This window comes from Melanerpes formicivorus, unplaced genomic scaffold (assembly GCF_026170545.1).
Source record: "Melanerpes formicivorus ecotype bairdi unplaced genomic scaffold, bMelFor1.0.p_v2 SCAF_88, whole genome shotgun sequence".
In the NCBI taxonomy this organism is placed as follows: Eukaryota; Metazoa; Chordata; class Aves; order Piciformes; family Picidae; genus Melanerpes; species Melanerpes formicivorus.
Window position 1 is genome coordinate 2,599,064 of NW_027142440.1, and position 17,667 is coordinate 2,616,730.

General features: G+C 56.1%; 1 protein-coding gene across 4 annotated transcripts in view; it reads right to left on the bottom strand.

The window, feature by feature from the left end:
- Window positions 1–17,667, bottom strand: part of AP2B1 (adaptor related protein complex 2 subunit beta 1) — a 104,837-nt gene that overhangs the window by 40,185 nt on the left and 46,985 nt on the right. For all 4 annotated transcript variants that reach the window (XM_068165392.1, XM_068165394.1, XM_068165393.1 and 1 more), the window contains 3 exons: window positions 16,584–16,682; window positions 11,682–11,941; window positions 6,465–6,657 (listed from right to left, as the gene is read on the bottom strand). In XM_068165392.1, the coding sequence (XP_068021493.1) occupies window positions 6,465–6,657; window positions 11,682–11,941; window positions 16,584–16,682 (552 nt within the window). The remainder of the gene's footprint in view (window positions 1–6,464; window positions 6,658–11,681; window positions 11,942–16,583; window positions 16,683–17,667) is intronic.

The window sequence follows — 17,667 nt, forward strand, 5'->3', positions numbered from 1 at the left end:
CAAACAGGAATGGTCTTTATTCCCTCCAAGCTCATCCAGCAGCACTGGAGCAGCCACACGGCGTCAAGGAGAGGCTGGGCTGGACCCTGTATCAAGAGAAGCAGCACCACCGGCACCTCTTCCCTACCCGCACGGGTGGCAGCAGCCGCTGGCTGTGCAGCCGGGGAGCCCCTGCCCCGCGGCAGCGCTGTGCACTCCGGACTTACAGAGCGCAGCAGCGCTGGAGGTACTGCATCAGGAGAGTTCATTTGCATCTTAATAGCAGCCCGCAGCCAAGTGCCGAGGTGCCTATGTGATCTGGGGGGGACAATCACTCCTGCAACATGACGTGAGGCACTGGGAGCTGCAGGGAACAACGGCGAGGGTGGAGCCAGGGGCCGGAGCTGCAGCCAGCGCTGCTCGGCGGAGACTTCGAGAGCCGCTCTGCATTGCACAGTATCACCAAGGCTGGAAGAGACCTCGAGGATCATCGAGTCCAAGCTGTCACCACAGACCTCATGACTAGACCATGGCACCAAGTGCCACATCCAATCCCCTCCTGAACACCTCCAGGGATGGGGACTCCACCACCTCCCTGGGCAGCACATCCCAATGACAAATGACTCGCTTGGTGAAGAACTTTCTCCTCACCTCCAGCCTGAACCTCCCCTGGCACAGCTTGAGACTGTGTCCTCTTCTTCTGGTGCTGGGTGCCTGGGAGAAGAGACCAACCCCCACCTGGCTAGAACCACCTTTCAGGTAGCTGTAGAGGGCAATGAGGTCACCCCTGAGCCTCCTCTTCTCCAGGCTAAGCAACCCCAGCTCCCTCAGCCATGTGTTCACAGGGGACGATTGCTCCTCCCTGCCTCAGGGCCCAAGCCCAGAGTGAAGCCTGGCAGCCCAGGGAGCTGGGTGAGAGCAGGCACTGTGACCCAGCATCCAGGAGCACAGGCTGTGGCCCCAGCAGAGCACAGCTGCTAGCCGGCCACTTGCTCAGGACAGATCCTCTTAGAGACATCCTAAGGGCAGGCCAGACCATGGCTTCTGATGGGCTGCTGATACCTCACAGCAGACTCCACCGGGGCTCACACAGAGACATTTTCAGCCCCTCATTTGCTGCCTATTTTCTGTCTCTGCTTTCCTACCTGCAAGGCAGGCTGGCAGAGCACAGGAGCTGCCCAAGCCACGGAGAGCTGTGCCAGAGGTGGTGGGGGACAGGTCACGCTGCCAGGCTCACAGCCACCGCTTTCAGCAGCACTTAGCTGCTAATGCTTTGCCTTGCACACCAAGTCCTCACCATTTTCCTGTACTTAGAGGGAAAGCAGCAGCTCCACAAAGCTCTAGCAGTCCTCTAACAGCCTTAAATCAGCCAGAGTGCCCCACCAGAAGAGCTGCTTTGTCCTGTCAGCCCTGCTCCAGCCCTCTGCCAGAACGCCTGGCAGCTGTCCCCCGCAGCTCATCGAGGCAGGAGAGCTCAGATGAAAGGAGACACTCAGCTCCTCACCAGAGGCTGCAGGAACAGCCTGGGGAAGCATCACTGCAGCAAGGGTGCTGGGGCTGACCCAGCACAGCCACACTGCAGCTCCAGGAGGGGGTACATGAAGTAACTGGCCTCAGATTACAGAGAGCAAGTCACTTGCAGAGCCAGGAGAAGAATGTGACAGCTGGGGCGGGCTGGGGGTTGCTTTGGGGCTGCCACAACTACCTGAGGCTTCCTACTTGGAGCTCATGGAATAACTCAGGAGTAAGGGGGCTTTATACAAACCAACCTCACCAAGCCAGGGTGCTGTCCGCTAAGGTCAGGCTTTGAACTCTCCATTGAAGGCAGTCACAGTGACACCAGCAGCCCCTGCTTCCCACTCCTTTAGGACAAGATGGGCACACAGGACTGCTGGAGCAGGTGGTTCTGCCCAGGCTGTGCCCAGAGCCCAGGACACCCCATGGCAGAGGGGGAGCTGGTGCTCAAGTCCCAGCTCTGTCACACTTCAGAGCAATCATACTGGTAGGGCACAACCCTGAACCACGCAGAAGGAACCTCTGGGCTCATCTCCCCTAGATCCAAACTGCCTACAGAGGGGCACAGCTCCAGCTGGCACAGCCTAAAGCAGCCCCCAGGCACTACAGAAGGCTCTGGATCTGTAGCACTGAGCAGACTGCTTTATGGTCCAGGACATAAATCAGTCTGCCCAGCTGCCAGCCTTAAATCAATAAAATTCTTGTAGATGAGTGGCTGGAGCATTAAATAAAATCCTTACATAACAGACAACCCAAGCCTGTCCATTCCCATGGATTTACTGCCCTGCCCTGGGTTCAAAGCAGCCTCCCTGGCTCCTGTCAGCATCCCTGGGAGCTGCACGCTGCTGGGCTGGGAGCCCTCGAGCCCCACGGATGATCAGGGCCAAGAGAAAGTGACCCTGGCTGATGACAGCAGGGACAGACATCCTGCACACTGCTGCAGCAACAGGCAGCCTCCAACTGCATCAGGTTTAGCCATGAAAAAGCAGCTTGTAGGGGCTAAAGCAGCAGACTGCAGCTCTCAGCACAGCCCCGTGGCTGGCAAGCTGCTGGCCCAGCAGGTTTTGCTTCTCCCATGGGAGTGAGCGGTGGCAGTGCCTTCTGCTGAGGAGCTGCAGGTCTCAAACAGCTTCCTGCCAGGGGGCTGCCATTAGGCAGCAAAGAAAGCCAAGCAGAGACCAAGAGGAGCTGCCCAGGGTGGCAAAGAGGAGCACAGGCTGGAGCAGGCTTGGTGCTGGCTCTGCTCCCTGCAGAGCAGCTCTCTGCAGAAGCAGAGCTTCTCCCCAAGGCCTTTCTCTCCTTGGTGGGTTTTTTGTGAATGGCTCACACATGCTCAGCATCTGCACATGCACAGTGGCCACAGGACCACTGAACTGCTTAGGTTGGAAGAGACCTCCCAGACCATCAAGTCCAAGCATTACCCCAGCACTGCCAGGGCACCACTCAACCATGGCCCTCAGCACCACATCTTTGAGACCCCTCCAGGCATGGGGACTCCACCACTGCCCTGGGCAGCCTGGGCCAGGCCTGGACAACCCTCAAGGGGAAGAAATTGTTCCTCATGTCCAACCTAAACCTTCCCTGGTGCAACCTGAGGCCATTTCCTCTTGTCCTGTTGCTTGTTCCTTGGGAGAAGAGCCCAACCCCCACCTGGCTCCAGCCTCCTCTCAGGAAGCTGCAGAGAGCAACGAAATCTCCCTTCAGGCTCCTTTCCTTCAGGCTGAACACCCCCAGCTGCTCCTCACAACTGCTGTGCATGTCTCACTTCATACCAACTGCAGGACTCACTGCACTCATCAGAGCTACTCACTGAAGGACTCAGAGAATCATCAGGGTTGGAAGGGACCTCAAGGATCATCCAGTACCAACCCCTCTGCCATGGGCAGGGACACCTCACACTAGATCAGGCTGCCCAGGGCCACATCCAGCCTGGCTTCAAAAACCTCCAGGGATGAGGCTTCTACCATTTCCCTGGGCAATGAACTCCTGAAGCAGCTGGAGCCTCCCTGGCCATAGGGATCAGCCCCTAGAGAAGTATCTTGTGAGGCTGAGGAAAGGCACATCACCAACATGAACTTGGTGTGCATCCTGTTTTACACCCTGCAGCCTCTGCTCAGATGCCTGGACAAAGGAAACAGAAATGGAAATGCAGACTGACATCTGCCATGGAGGTTTGGTGATCCTTCTGGCTTAGTCCTGTTGGGACTCTTGAGTTCAAGGGCATCCCTCTGAAGCCAGGCACCCCCTCCAGAAAGGAGCAGTATCAAACAGACAGGAGCTGCACCAACTATCTGAGGGGATCAATGTGCCAAACTGGCTGAGATCCTCCAGCAGCCTCCTCCAGCCCTTCAGCTGCCTTTGAGACACTCCCAGGACTGACACAGTCTCACCTCCCAGCCACAGACCATGGAGTCCTGCACCCACTTGAGCACCTCCCAAACCAGCAGAGAGCCTTGGTTAGGCTTTTGCACACATCAAGGAGCTGCTTGGAGAAGGGAAGCAGGGCTTGGGGTTGCTCTGCTCTGGCAGCAGCTTGTGTCCCTGCTGAGGCTGAGATGCTGCCAGAGGCACAGTGCAGGTCCTCAGGGTCCCCTGGCTCCTCTCAGGTCACCTGTGATGCCAAAGGGATCTGCTAGTGCTGAGCAGAAAACAGGATCAGCACAAGAGGTGATGCAAACACACCAGTGCTGCCCACAACATGAGCACTGCCTTGGATCACAGCCCCAGGGATTAACTGAGGGCTCAAGGGGGGCCCTGGGGGGCACTGGTGCCATGCCAGCTGCCAAGGTGGGGCAGTGCACTAGGCCCATCAATGCCAACTGCCAGACAACTTCTCCCAGACACAAGATTTCAGCCTCCTGCTCCATCCATTTACTTGTCTCTGGCACCAAGGAGAAGCAAAGGGTTACCCAGATGGCCTGGAAGGCAGGACAGACAGACAGCAGAATTCAGCTCCTCAGCCCCCTGAGCTGCCAGCCTTTGCTTGCAGTGCCTTCAGGCACCCAAAGCCCCCAGTGTCCCAGGGGCAAGCTGTGCAAGGCAGGGCCAAGGCTCCCAAGGGCTCTGCTCTGGGCTCACTGCTGCTTCCCCAGCAGCTCCAGAGCTCAGACCTTTCCCTCACCCCTGCCCCCCAGGGTGACAGCAGCCTCCCTGCTAAACAAGCAGAGTGCTGCTGAGGTGGCAAGGAGGCTGAGGCAGGCTGACCTCCCTGAAGGCAAATGCCACCAGGGGTCAGGCTGGTTGCAGTTCATTAGCTCAGGAGGTGCTGTGTTTAATGTCTGCCTTAGCAAGATTCTGACAGCTTACAAAAATCCAACCCTGCCAAACCAGGATTTGCTGCACTGGGGAGAATCCAGCTGCCTCCTACCATTATTATTCAGAGCTTGACTCAGACCTGAAAGCACACCCAAACCAGACACACAGAGTCACAGGAACAGAGTATCTTTGGTTGGAAGAGACCTTCAAGGTCATCCAAGTCCAACCTTTGACCAGCACTGCAAGGCCACCACTAAACCATGGCCCCAATCACCAGGTCCATGTGCCACTTAAGTACCTCCAGGGATGGTGACCCCAGCACTGCCCTGAGCAGCCTGTTCCAGTGCTTGACAAACCTTTCAGTGATGAAATATTTCCTCATATCCAGCCTGAACCTCCCCTGGTGCAGCTTGGAAGCATTTCCTCTGGTCCTGTCTCTCGCCACCAAGGAGCAGAGGCTGCCCCCTCCTCGCTCCAGCCTCCCTTCAGGGAGCTGCAGAGAGCAATGAGGTCTCCCTCAGCCTCCTCTCCCTCAGGCTGAACACCCCCAGCTCCCTCAGCTGCTGCTCCCCAGCCCTGCTCTCCAGACCCTTCAACAGCTTTCCTGCCCTTCTCTGAACATGCTCCAGCCCCTCAATATCCTTCCTATAATAAGGGGCCCAGAACTGAACTCAGTACTTGAGGTGTGGCCTCACCAGTTCTGAGCACAGGGGATGATCACCTCCCTGTCCCTGATGGTCAGAGTGTTCCTATCCAAGCCAGGCTGCCATTGGCCTTCTTGGCCACCTGGGCACACTGCTGGCTCACATTCAGTCGACTGTCAACCCAGACCTCCAAGCAGAGCAAGATGAAGGCACTGTGTCTGGAAAGCACCCAGCCCTGTTCACTGGAGTGGCTCTACCCAGGCTCCATGCTGCAAACACACCACACTGCCCCTCACACGTGTCACCAGGCTGGGAGGGATCTGTGTGTGTGCTCCAGCCCATGGGAACAACTCCCAGGCTGATCCTTCCACTCCCCACTTCCCTGTGCCACCAGAGTAAGACTGCAGCTCCCAGCTCCCCTCCACAGCAGTGGACTCCTGGCTGAGTGATTCTCTCACTGCAGCTCATGCCCTGCTCACACCCCAGAGCAGAAGCCATGTGGGATTTACTCATGCTCAGGAGCCTGACCCTCCTGGGACCACAACACCTCCTCATGAGCAGCTGTGGCACGGGGAGGACTCCTCAGTGCCCTTCCCTCTTGATTTGATTGCAATTCAAATGTCACTGATGAAACCATGACAGCCTGGAGAACACAGAGAGAGGACAACACAGGGCGACAGCTCGCAGCCCTCAGAGCTTTGCACTGAAATGCAGTAGGGCTGGGAAGCAGGTGAACAACCTCCTCTTGAAAGGCAGCCTGAATCCATCACAAAGCAGTGGAAGACTTCACATCTTTTCAAACAACTCTTTGGTTTTCTTCTACAGACAGAAGCAGCACAGAGCAAACACAGCCCCCGGCCACAGGGATGCTACAGCATGCAGCAACACTTGCTTTGTGGCTGCAAAAACCTGCTGGAAGTTGGGACAATGGCTCTGGAGCTCCAGGCCTCAGCACTGGGGGCTCAGTGATCCAAGCAGTACAATCAGGGCTGATCAGATCAAGGCTTTGGCAGACACAAGCACAGCTCCGATCAGTTCGCACCAGCTGAAGCTGAAGAGGACGTCACTTACCAAGCTGTCCAGCCCTCCTCCCAGCAGGTCCACAGCACCCATCTGCACGATGGACACTTGGGGAACATTCACTGGGGGTCCCAGGTCCAGGTTGAGAAGGTCACCCAGAAGGTCTCCCTGTGCAGGGATGACCTGTGGCTGCTCCAGGTTGGTGGTGGCCGTGGTGCCCACAGGGCTATCGCCAGCGTCGGTGCTAGGGGTGGGAGGAACAAGAGGCAGAAGAGAGGAACCTGAGTCACCTTTGGTCTCCAGCTTCAGGCTCCCAGCATGAGGAAACACAGCAAGGGGAGGCTCATGGATAGAAGCCAGTTAAAAGCTTCCCCTGGCAGCTGACCTGGCCATTGCCATGTAGAAGGCAGTGTTAGGGCAAGTGCTCCAAGCCCTGCCATGCACTGCTCACGGCTCTCGGTGCAGGAAGGGCTGAGACCTGCCTCAGACCCCCCCCAGCAGTGAGCCATGAGTACTGCATGGACTACAGCAGTGAAAAGAGCTATCTTCCAGCTCAGAAGAAACCTACAGAGCTGATGTTCAAGCCCACTGGACCTGGAGAGTACATAAACATAGAGAATAGAGCCCAGATGTCCTCACAGACCTAATACTGAGACCTCTGAGCAGTGCAGACTCCACCACTCCCCACTGGTGGGGATCAGCCACCTTCCACTGACCAGCACCGAGCTCTGCAACATCCCTCTGGCTAGAGACCTCAGTCTGGGAGTGATTCCTCCCTTCCAGCAATCAATTCCTTTGCCCTGTGTTAGCAGCCATGCTAAGTGGTGGTGTAGAAATGCTCCTTCCAGAGGTCCCCACATCCCTCAGCAGATGCTGCCTGGCCACCTTTGGCATGCACTTAGAACTGATTTTATAAGGAGAGGGGAAAACCAGTCAGGCTGAGAGGAGCTCCTGGAGAGCTCTTTGCAGGCTGTTATCTCTTTAAATCAAGACACTAACATTGCAGATACCCTGAAGTCTGCTTTGCATCCTGCTGCCAGCTGACAAAACTACCTCCAGCTCCTGCTGCTGCAGAAGCAGCCAAGAGGTGTCTGCACACAAACACCAAGGGACTGGGGGCACTGGGGCTCTGCTGCAGGGAGTGCAGCTCCAGATTTTGAGGAGCTAGGAGTCTCTACTGATCCTTCTTCAGCCACTGAGGGGAAAGCTTCAGCAGCAGAGCAGAAGCTGCTCCCAACTTCGGTGCCAAGAGATGCAGCAGAAGGGCTGCGGAGCGAATTAGTTACCAGGCAGGGAGGGAAGGGCTTGAAAGAGTTTCACTGAAGGCTTCATGGCACTCAGGTCACTTGTCCCTTCTGAATCACAGCATGTTTGGGGTTTCTGCTTTCAGCAAGGGCACTTCTGAGTGTGCTGAAGAGCAGGTGGGGCTGCACTCCCACCCTCAGCCCGAGCAGCAGTGTGTGAGCAGGCACACCACCAGCCCTGCCGCACACCCGGGGTTTGCTCCCAGGCTGTCATCCCTCACCGCCACACCTCTTCAGCACTTACTCATCCCTCTGCTGGTGGAGATAAAAGCAGCCCTTTGAGGTCTGCTGTCACTGCAGCCACCCCAAGACCCAACTGGAAATTAGGGAAGGACAGAGGTTGGAGTCCTGGTGGCCAAGAGGTTCTCCACGGGGCAGCACTGTGGGCTCGTGGCCAAGAAGGTCAATGATCTGCTGGGGTGCATCAGGAAGTGTGGCCAGCAGGGTGAGGGAAGTTCTCCTGCCCCTCTGCTCTGCCCAGTGAGACCACACTGTGTCCAGTTCTGGGCTCCCCAGTTCAAGAGGGACAGGGAAATTCTGAGGAGAGTCTAACAGAGGCTACAAGGATGATGATGGGGCTGGGGACAGCTGTCTGATGAGGAGAGGCTGAGAGACCTTCTCATGCACACAGCACCAGAAAGAGGCAAACCAATCCCACAGTGATCAGTAAGATTCACAGGCTGCATGGGGTTGGAAGGGACTCTCCAAGGTCATCTTGTCCAACCCTCTTGCAGGCAGCAGGGACACCTCCAACTAGAGCAGGCTGCCCAGGTCAACAGAAGTCAGATCTTCAATGTCTCCAGGGATGAGGCCTCCACCACCTCCCTGGGCAGCCTGTGCCAGTGTCTCACCACTCATAGTGCAAAACTTCCTCCTCATGTCCAGCCTAAAATCTGCCCTGCTTCAGTTTCAAACCTTTGCCCCTTGTGCTTTCCCCACAGCCCCTTCTGAACAGTCCTTGCCCAGCCTTCCCCTAGGTCCCCTCAGATACTGAAATGCTGCTGAAGGTCTTCCTGAAGCCTTCTCTTCTCCAGGCTGAAAGCAGCTCCCACTCTCTCACCCTGTCCTCACAGCAGAGGTTCTCCAGCCCCTTCAGGGGCCCTTCAGGACCCCTCATGGCCCCTTCAGGACCTTCTCCATCAGGTCTATGTCTCTGTTGTGTTGGGGACACCAGAGATGGACACAGCCCTGCAGGTGAGCAGAGCAGAGGGGCAGGATCCCCTCTCTCCATCTCTGGCCACTCTGCTTTGGACGCAGCCCAGGTTGCCCTTGGCCATCTGGGCTGTGAGTGCCCATTGCTGGCTCCTGTCCAGCTTCTCACCACCAGCACCCCTAAGATCATACCATACACAAACTGAGACCCCTCACAACCATTTTCCTGCTGCCAGTGCCACTGTGGTCTGCTGTGACATGGCACAAGGAGGCCCTGGCATCAGCTTGTGAGGTTTTACTGTCCTTTTGCTAATGGTAAAGCAGCAGAGCAGAATAATTGAGGCCTCTCTTTGAGCTGAGCTTGCATCAGACAAGCCTGAAGTGCCATTAAGCAACACCACTCTTGTCTGAGCTCCCCAAAGGGGCCAGAGCACTCCACCAGGATGCAGAGTGCTCTGCTGAGCACCCTTCAGACATTCTCCAGCTTCCTCAGCATCCCACTGCTGACTGAGGCCTGAAGGTTTGATGCTGAAGGAAGGGCTGATGGGAAGGCAAGCACCAGCAGGGCACTGCCAGCCCTTGCTAAGGACAGAGCAGGAGGTCAGCAGACTGGCTGAGCATCTGCTAAGAGAGTCAAGCCATGCAGAGAACACAGAATTGTCAGGGTTGGAAGGGACCACAAGGCTCAGCCAGTCCCAACCCCCCTGCCATGCCCAGGGACACCTCACACTACAGCAGGTTGCTCACAGCCACCTCCAGCCTGGCTGCAAACACCTCCAGGCAGGAGGCTTCCACCACCTCCCTGGGCAGCCTGTGCCAGGCTCTCACCACCCTCATGGGGAAGAAAATCTAAATCTCCCCTTCTCCAGCTTGGATCCATCCCCCCCAGTCCTATCCCTCCCTGACACCCTCAAAAGTCCCTCCCCAGCTTTCTTGGAGCCCCCTGCAGATCCTGGAAGGCCACAATGAGGTCTCCTCAGAGCCTTCTCCTCTCCAGACTGCACAACCCCAACTCTCTCATAGCAGAGCAGCTCCAGCCCTCTGCTCATCCTTTGGCCCTTCTCTGGACACCTTCCAGCACCTCCAGATCCTTCCTGTAACTGAGGCTCCAGAACTGGACACAGTGCTCCAGACAGGGACTCATGAGAGCAGTGTAGAGGGGGAGAACCACCTCTCTTGACCTGCTGGCCACACTTCTCTTGCTGCAGCCCAGGATATGGTTGGCTCCTTGCTGAGCTCCTGGAGCTGACTAAAGCCCCCCAGAGATGTCAGCTGCTGTGTAGCCTCTGCTTTTCATCCCTGGCTGCCAGACTGGTGCTTACTGGTGCTGGGTCAGTGCAGCCAGATTTGATTTCATAAGCAGGGAGAAAACAACTCTGCTTCCCAAAGCAAGGCATTACAGAAATAGCTTCAGCTGCTAAGAATAGCAGAGAAGTGGTGTCAGAAAATAGAAGGGGAGCAGCAGTGCATGCTGCTTTAGCAGAGGAACAGCAAAAACCAGCACTGCAAATGTCAGTAGGGGAATGTTATGCAGAGGTAAGCCTGGATCCCCTGCCTCCTGCTGTAAAGCAGCCTCACATGGGTAATGCATCCCATTAGTGAAGCTGGCACTGCTTACCTGAGCCAAAAGGAACAGGCTCCATGGCCCCAGCACCACCACACCACTGCCTGCTCCTGCAGATCCAGCCATGGGACCATGAGCACAGGGGAGCACCAAGGCTCCAGACAATAAGCCAAAGCATTTCCCCTCAGCCCCACAAGGCACAGACAGAGACACAATCAGTCCAGCCCAGGGGGTTGTCAGTGGTGGGGCTGAGATGGCTTTTACACTCCTCTTGCTTCACAGGCACCACGTGGGAGAGGCAGTTTCACCATCTCACAGCCCAGCAGCAGAGCCTCCCTGTTCCAGGAAACTGGCATTATCCTGCCCAAGTGAGGTCTGCAGAGCTGTGCAGCTGCTGAAGCAAAGGCTCTTACAGAAACCAAGAAGTGAATCCTCCTCAAAGCTGCTGCTGCTTACCACAGCTGTCCTCCTGCTGGAAGCATGCCCTTAGAACCAGCTATGCAAAGCTGCTGCTTTTGTATTCAAACTCTCATGTCCAGAGGGATTAGAGCCAGTGTCTGCTCAAAAACATCACAGCTGCTCCTCACACAGGAACTTCTGATGCTTCTTTTGCCCCCTGACCCAGGAACTCAGGAACTACATACCCAGGATTAAATTCTACAACCAAATGGCCTCTTGAATGACCTACACAAGCAATTAAAAACCCCACTAGGGAGTTCTAAAAGATAGAGCTGCCCTCAGTACCTGAATGGGCTGCAGGAGAGAGCAGAGCAGAGCTGGGCAGGGACTTTGACAAGGGCTTGGAGTGCCAGGATGAGGAACAATGGCTTTGAGCTGGGAGAGGGCAGATTGAGACTGCAGATGAGGAAGAAATTCTTTGCAGTGAGGGTGGGGAGACACTAGCACAGGTTGCCCAGGGAGGCTGTGGATGCTTCCTGCCTGGGGGTGTTGAATCCCAGGCTGGATGAGGCCTTGAGCAAGCTGGGCTGGTGGGAGGTGTCCCTGCCCGTAGCAGAAGGGTTGGAGCTGGATGAGCTTTGAGGTCCCTTCCAGCCCAACCCCTTCTGCGAGTCTGTGGTCACTCACCTGCCCATGGCAGGAGGGTTGAAACTTAAGTGATCTTCAAGGTCCCTCCCAACCCAAGCCATTCAATGAATCTATGAATCTTTGCAACCTCTGGGACTGCTGGCTGGAGAGAAACAAGCAGCCAGCCCCTGGCCAGCAGCAGCAGGGCTGCCTCAGCCTTACCTGCCGTGGTGAATGGGCAAGTGCTTGCGGTGGATGCCGTGGCTGCCCTCCACGAACGCGTTGGGTGGCTTGTGGTAGACAGAAGCCAGAGAGCCAATGTGGCAGATGAGCTCATCCAGCAGGGTGGGCTCAATCAGGTCAGTCTCCTCAGAGATGAGAGGCTTCTCTGACAGCACCACTTCTTTGGCAGTCACTGGGTCTGTGGAGAGCAGGCGCCAGTAGATGTAGCCACGGTCCCGCAGGTCTGGGTTGTCGGAGTCCTGAGGCAGGGCAAGAAGCAGACAGACACCACGTCAGACTAGAGAGGAGCAGATCATGTCAGACTAGAGAGGAGCAGATCATGTCAGACTAGAGAGGAGCAGGTCATTTCAGACTAGAGAGGAGCAGATCATTTCAGACTAGAGAGGAGCAGACTGAGATTGGATGTTAGGAACAAGTTCTGCACCATGAGGGTGGTGGAAGACTGCGACAGGTTGCCCAGGGAGGTGGTTGGGACCCCATCCCTGAAGGCATTCAAGGTGAGGCTCAACAGGGCTCTGGGCAACCTGATCTAGTGGAGGATGTCCCTGCTGAGTGCAGGGTGGTTGGACTGGATGAGCTTTGGAGGTCCCTTCCAAGCCAGACCATTCTATGGTTCTGTGAGCTGTGCCCACTTAATTGATTCAACCAGACCACAGTGACAGTCACCAGTTTCAGATCAGAGCTGCAAACTGCTCACTGCCATGAACATCCCATGATGAAACATCAGCACTGATGCCTTTCCTCCCACTCAGCCCAAGATTTACCCCCAGCAACTGCCCCAGCCCCCAGAGCTGTCACAGAATTGTTTGGGTTGGAAAAGAGCTCTAAGACCAAACAGTCATCAAGCCAACACCACCATCAAACCCTGTCCCCAAGTGCCATGGCCACACAGTTCTTGAACACCTCCAGGGATGGGGACTCCACCACTGCCCTGGGCAGCCTGAGCCAGGCCTTGGAAACCCTTTGCATGAAGAAATTGTTCTCAAGAGGAGGTCTAGGATGGACATGAGGAACATTTCCTCTTGCTCTTCCACTTGGGAGAAGAAATCAACCCCCCACTGGCTCCAGCCTCCTTCCAGGGAGCTGCAGAGAGCAATGAGGTCTCCCTCAGCCTCCTCTTCTCCAGGCTGAACACCCCCAGTTCCCTCAGCTGCTCCTCCCCAGCCCTATTCTCCAGACCCTTCCCCAGCCTTGTTGCCCTTCTCTGGACCTGCTTCGGCCTCTCAGTGTCCTTGTTGGAGTGATCCCAGTATTCAAGCTGTGGCCTCTCCAGTACCAGCACTGAAGCCAGGATTTGAGGTGCAGCCCAGGAAGACTCTGGAGTTCTGGAGCCCCTATTGCAAAAGGGATCTGGAGGTGCTGGAAGGAGTCCAGAGAAGGGCCAGGAGGAGGAGCAGAGGGCTGGAGCTGCTCTCCTGTGAGGACAGACTGAAGGAGTTGGGGCTGTTCAGTCTGCAGAAGAGAAGGCTCCCAGGTGACCTCATTGTGGCCTTCCAGTATCTGAAGGGGGCTACAGGAAGGCTGGGGAGGGACTGCTCAGGATCTCAGGCAGTGATAGGACTAGGGGGAATGGAATGAAGCTGGAGGTGGGGAGATTGAGGCTGGAGGGGAGGAGGAAGTTCTTCCCCATGAGAGTGGTGAAGCCCTGGAATGGGTTGTCCAGGGAGGTGGTTGAGGCCCCAGCCCTGGAGGTGTTTAAGGCCAGGCTGGCTGAGGCTCTGGCCAGGCTGATCTAGTGTGGGGTGTCCCTGCCCATGGCAGGGGGGTTGGGACTGGCTGATCCTTGTGGTCCCTTCCAACCCTGACTGATTCTATGATACTACTATGATACTAAGATGAGCCCTGCCCTGCTGGTTGCTGATCCAGGCCAGGCTGCTGGTGGCCTTCAGGCAGCTGCTGACCAACAGCCCAGGTCCCTTTCCACTGGGCAGCTTTCCTGTCTGGGCACTGCTGGACAAGAAGATGCTGCAGAGATCCTAACAAGCCACATTCTTCATAGGCAAAGAGCTCTAATTCATCCTTGCTGCTTAGTTATCTAATGAAGTTTGGAAGGATGCTAATGACAGCAGTTAGGACACTTCATCAGTTCTCCAGCTGTCACCAAACCCCTCGTTGTGCTGCAGACAATTCTGCCTCTGCCTTAAGTGCTAATTATTTCTCTCCTTTGCCAACAGCTCTGCCCAGAGCAGCAAAGGCAGTGGTGGTGGTTTGCAGCTCCTCTTCCAGGGGAGGGAGGTGCTGTGCTCTTGTGCTGCTGTGCAGCACATTTGACCTGCTCATGGAAACCAGAGCTGGGATGTTTAATCCCCATGTCTGGAGGAGAAGAGCAAACTGTTTCAGAGGCTTCTCCCCTCCCCTGTAAAATGATGGCAACACATCCTACACCTCATTAGCCTTCCTCCTTGGCACTTCTTTTCCCCTTCTGTGATCTCATTCAGGCTGCTGCTGACCTGCTGTAACCTGCCTCTTGCTGCAGTGAGGCTGAGCACCCTGAGCTTATTCTGCTCCTAAGCACCTAGACACAACAGCTGGGGCAAGCACTGAGATTTCTCTGCAGTGCTGTTTGTCAGTTTGATGGTGGAGCCCTGGGCTCTTTACACCCTTTGCCCTTAACAGCTCCTACAAGCCTCTCTGCCTGCTGCAGGCAGCTCAGGATCAGCCAGGGCTTCTGCAAGGGCAGATGAAAGACCACAAGCTCCTGCCCACCTGCAGGCATGTACAGGTTCAAGGCTGACTGTTTCTTTCCACAGCCAGACAAAGAGACTTAAAGCTGCAGTAAGCCTACTGGAACAAGAGATTCAGCTCTCCACTTTGCCCCTTCCTCCCAGTTCCCTGCTCCCCAGGGGCTGCACACACACCTTGGTGCACACCTATGCACTGCCCACCCATGCCAGACAGATCACAGCCACGGAGGGGGACTCTGTGCCACCCACCAGGGCTGGGGCTGGCCAGGGACCTTGCTCTCTGCCACACATCTGTGTGCCCCCCAGCCCCAGCTGCTGCTTTGCTGTTTTCCCAGTGGAGGCTGCAGACAGAGCCTAGAAGACAGCCAAAGTGCCACAAGACCTAAGCTGGGGAAAGAAACCCTCATGGAAGGGCACTGCCAGCCCCCAGGCACACGCTCTGCAGCCTTCCACAGCCACTTCTCCCACACTGACCTCTCACTCATCTGCACCACGAGCCAGACTGAACCAACATCTGTGACAAACAGAGCAGAAACAGGCCCCTGCTGCCTTCCTAGGGTGCCAGGAAGTGTTTGGTGACTCAGCACAGGGGGGCTTCACACTTGGCACCTGTCCTCTGCTGCCTTTACAAAGGCTCCAGCTCACCTGGGCACACCCCTCCTGAAAGAGGAGCTGAGAACCTGCTCACAGCAGGCTGAGAGCCAGAAGAGCAAAGCACAGATTGCTCGCCACTGACCAATGCAACACCCCCAAAGGGAAGAGTAACAGCTTTAAGTACCACTGAGTCCACAGCCATGATTTCTTGCAGCACAGAGGACCAAGAGGACCAAGAGGTCTCCTGCCCTGGAGCAGGCTGCTCAGAGAGGCTGAGAGGTCTCCTGCTCTGCAGAAGGCTGCCCAGAGAGGCTGAGGAGTCTCCTGCTCTGCAGAAGGCTGCCCAGAGAGGCTGAGGAGTCTCCTGCTCTGGAGCAGGCTGCTCAGAGAGGCTGAGGCTGCTCCTGCCCTGCAGCAGGCTGCCCAGAGAGGCTGAGGAGTCTCCTGCTCTGGAGCAGGCTGCTCAGAGAGGCTGAGGAGTCTCCTGCCCTGGAGCATGCTGCCCAGAGAGACTGAGGCTGCTCCTGCTCTGGAGCAGGCTGCCCAGAGAGGCTGAGGAGTCTCCTGCCCTGGAGCAGGCTGCTCAGAGAGGCTGAGGAGTCTCCTGCTCTGGAGCAGGCTGCCCAGAGAGGCTGAGGCTGCTCCTGCTCTGGAGCAGGCTGCCCAGAGAGACTGAGGCTGCTCCTGCTCTGGAGCAGGCTGCCCAGAGAGACTGAGGCTGCTCCTGCTCTGGAGCAGGCTGCCCAGAGAGGCTGAGGAGTCTCCTGCCCTGGAGCAGGCTGCCCAGAGAGGCTGAGGCTGCTCCTGCTCTGGAGACTTTCCAACCCCTGAGCTGAGCAGCTCCAGGTTCTGCTCCCAGCCATTCAGAACAGCTGGGAGACTCTTCCACCACTTGACACAGCAGGTCTGGAGAGGAGCTGCTCCTTTTGGACCACACCACCACACACACACCTCAGTCAGTACAGCCAGGAAGCAGAAGAGGATCAGCTGAGGTCCTACCCATGTCTGCTGCCAGGGCATCTCCACTTTTGTCCTCCAGAACTACAGCACTTCTGTCTGCCAGCTCGAGCCCAGCCCCACCTGCAGTGATCTGAGCTCAGCACCTCATGCAGTATGGATTCAGAATCTTAACCACTGTTGCAGCCTCCAGCAAAGCTGCTGCATTGGTTGACAGCACCCAAGCACAAAGCAAAACCACCCAAACCTCAGCTTTTCCTTCTCCACTGTGCTCCTTCAGCTCTGCTGCTCACAGAGCAGAGCCTCTGCCAGGCCCTTTCCCTCTGCCATGGCTCCAAATGTTTGGGCTGCAAGCTGCCTTCAAGGAGAAAGCATTTTGGTTTCTTCATAACTCTTCCCTGTCCCTAACTTTTCATTCAGTGGGGGAGCAGGGAAAGAATTTGGATGAATCAGGAGCTAAGAAGGAAAGAGCAGCTGCCAGATGGCATGGTAACAGGCACAGAGCAGCTCTTAAACACAGTCTCTCTTTGGGAGGGGAGAACATGCTTGAATCCCAGCCACTGCAAAGCTGAGTGGCCTGGCAGATGGGAGCCACCAGCCAGCAGAGCACCTGCAGGGCTCTGCTTCCCTGGATGCCTTGGCTTACCTGTGTGGCCAGGCTGAGGACCTGCTGAACCAGCTCCTGTGTCTCAGAAGGCTTTTTGAGGAACAGCTTCACTATGGCAGTCAGGAGGGTGAGCTGCACCTAAGAGAAAGGGATGCAACAGAGAGCAGAAAATTCATCCAACCTCTGCCACACCTTGACATCCCTGCCTGGCACACAGCCCCAGCCCTCTGCTTGGTGACAGCCCCAGCCCTCTGCTTGGTGACAGCCCCCATGCTGCTCCCTGCAGGGACAGTGGGCCTCAGAGCCTTGCCCCCTGCAGGAACACTTCCACAGCCCCAGGCCCGCTCAGCACACTCAGATTTAGTTCTTCTTTTTAGCTGTTCACTTTTCTTTTGTTACTCTTTTTATTTAGTCACTTTTACTTAGTTATTCTCCTGTGCAGCTCCTCACTGCTCTGCTGTATGGCTGGGTTGCTGGTGTGGGCTGTTGCCCTTGAAGCATGCAATAACTACTAAAGCCCCATTAAAACTATTAGACATCTATTAAAGCCCTATTAAAACTGTTAAACATCTATCTTACATCAGAGAAGAGCAGGTTTAGGTTGGATGTGAGGAACAAGTTCTGCACCATGAGGGTGCTGGGACACTGCAAGAGGTTGCCCACTGGAGGTGGTTGAGGCTCCATCCCTGGAGGTGTTCAGGGTCAGGCTGGACAAGGCTCTGAGCAGCCTGATCTAGTGGAGGATGTCCCTGCTGAGTGCAGGGGGTTGGACTGGATGAGCTTTGGAGGTCCCTTCCAATCCAAATAATTCTGTGATTCCATGATCTAGGAATCTCTCTTGTCCTCTTCCAAGGAAAAATCTGGGAGATAAACCCTGAGAGCAAGCCTACACCTCCCAGTTTTCCTTTAGCCAGAGACTGAAGGCTTCATCAGGAGGCATTTTCTGACCACTGCTATTTATCACCCACCCCACAGATGCACTGTGTGGGACATTTAGACTCATAGAATTGTCAGGGTTGGAAGGGATCTCAAGGATCAGCCAGGTCCAAACCCCCTGCCATGGCCAAGGACACCTCACACTACAGCAGGCTGCTCACAGCCACCTCCAGCCTGGCTGCAAACA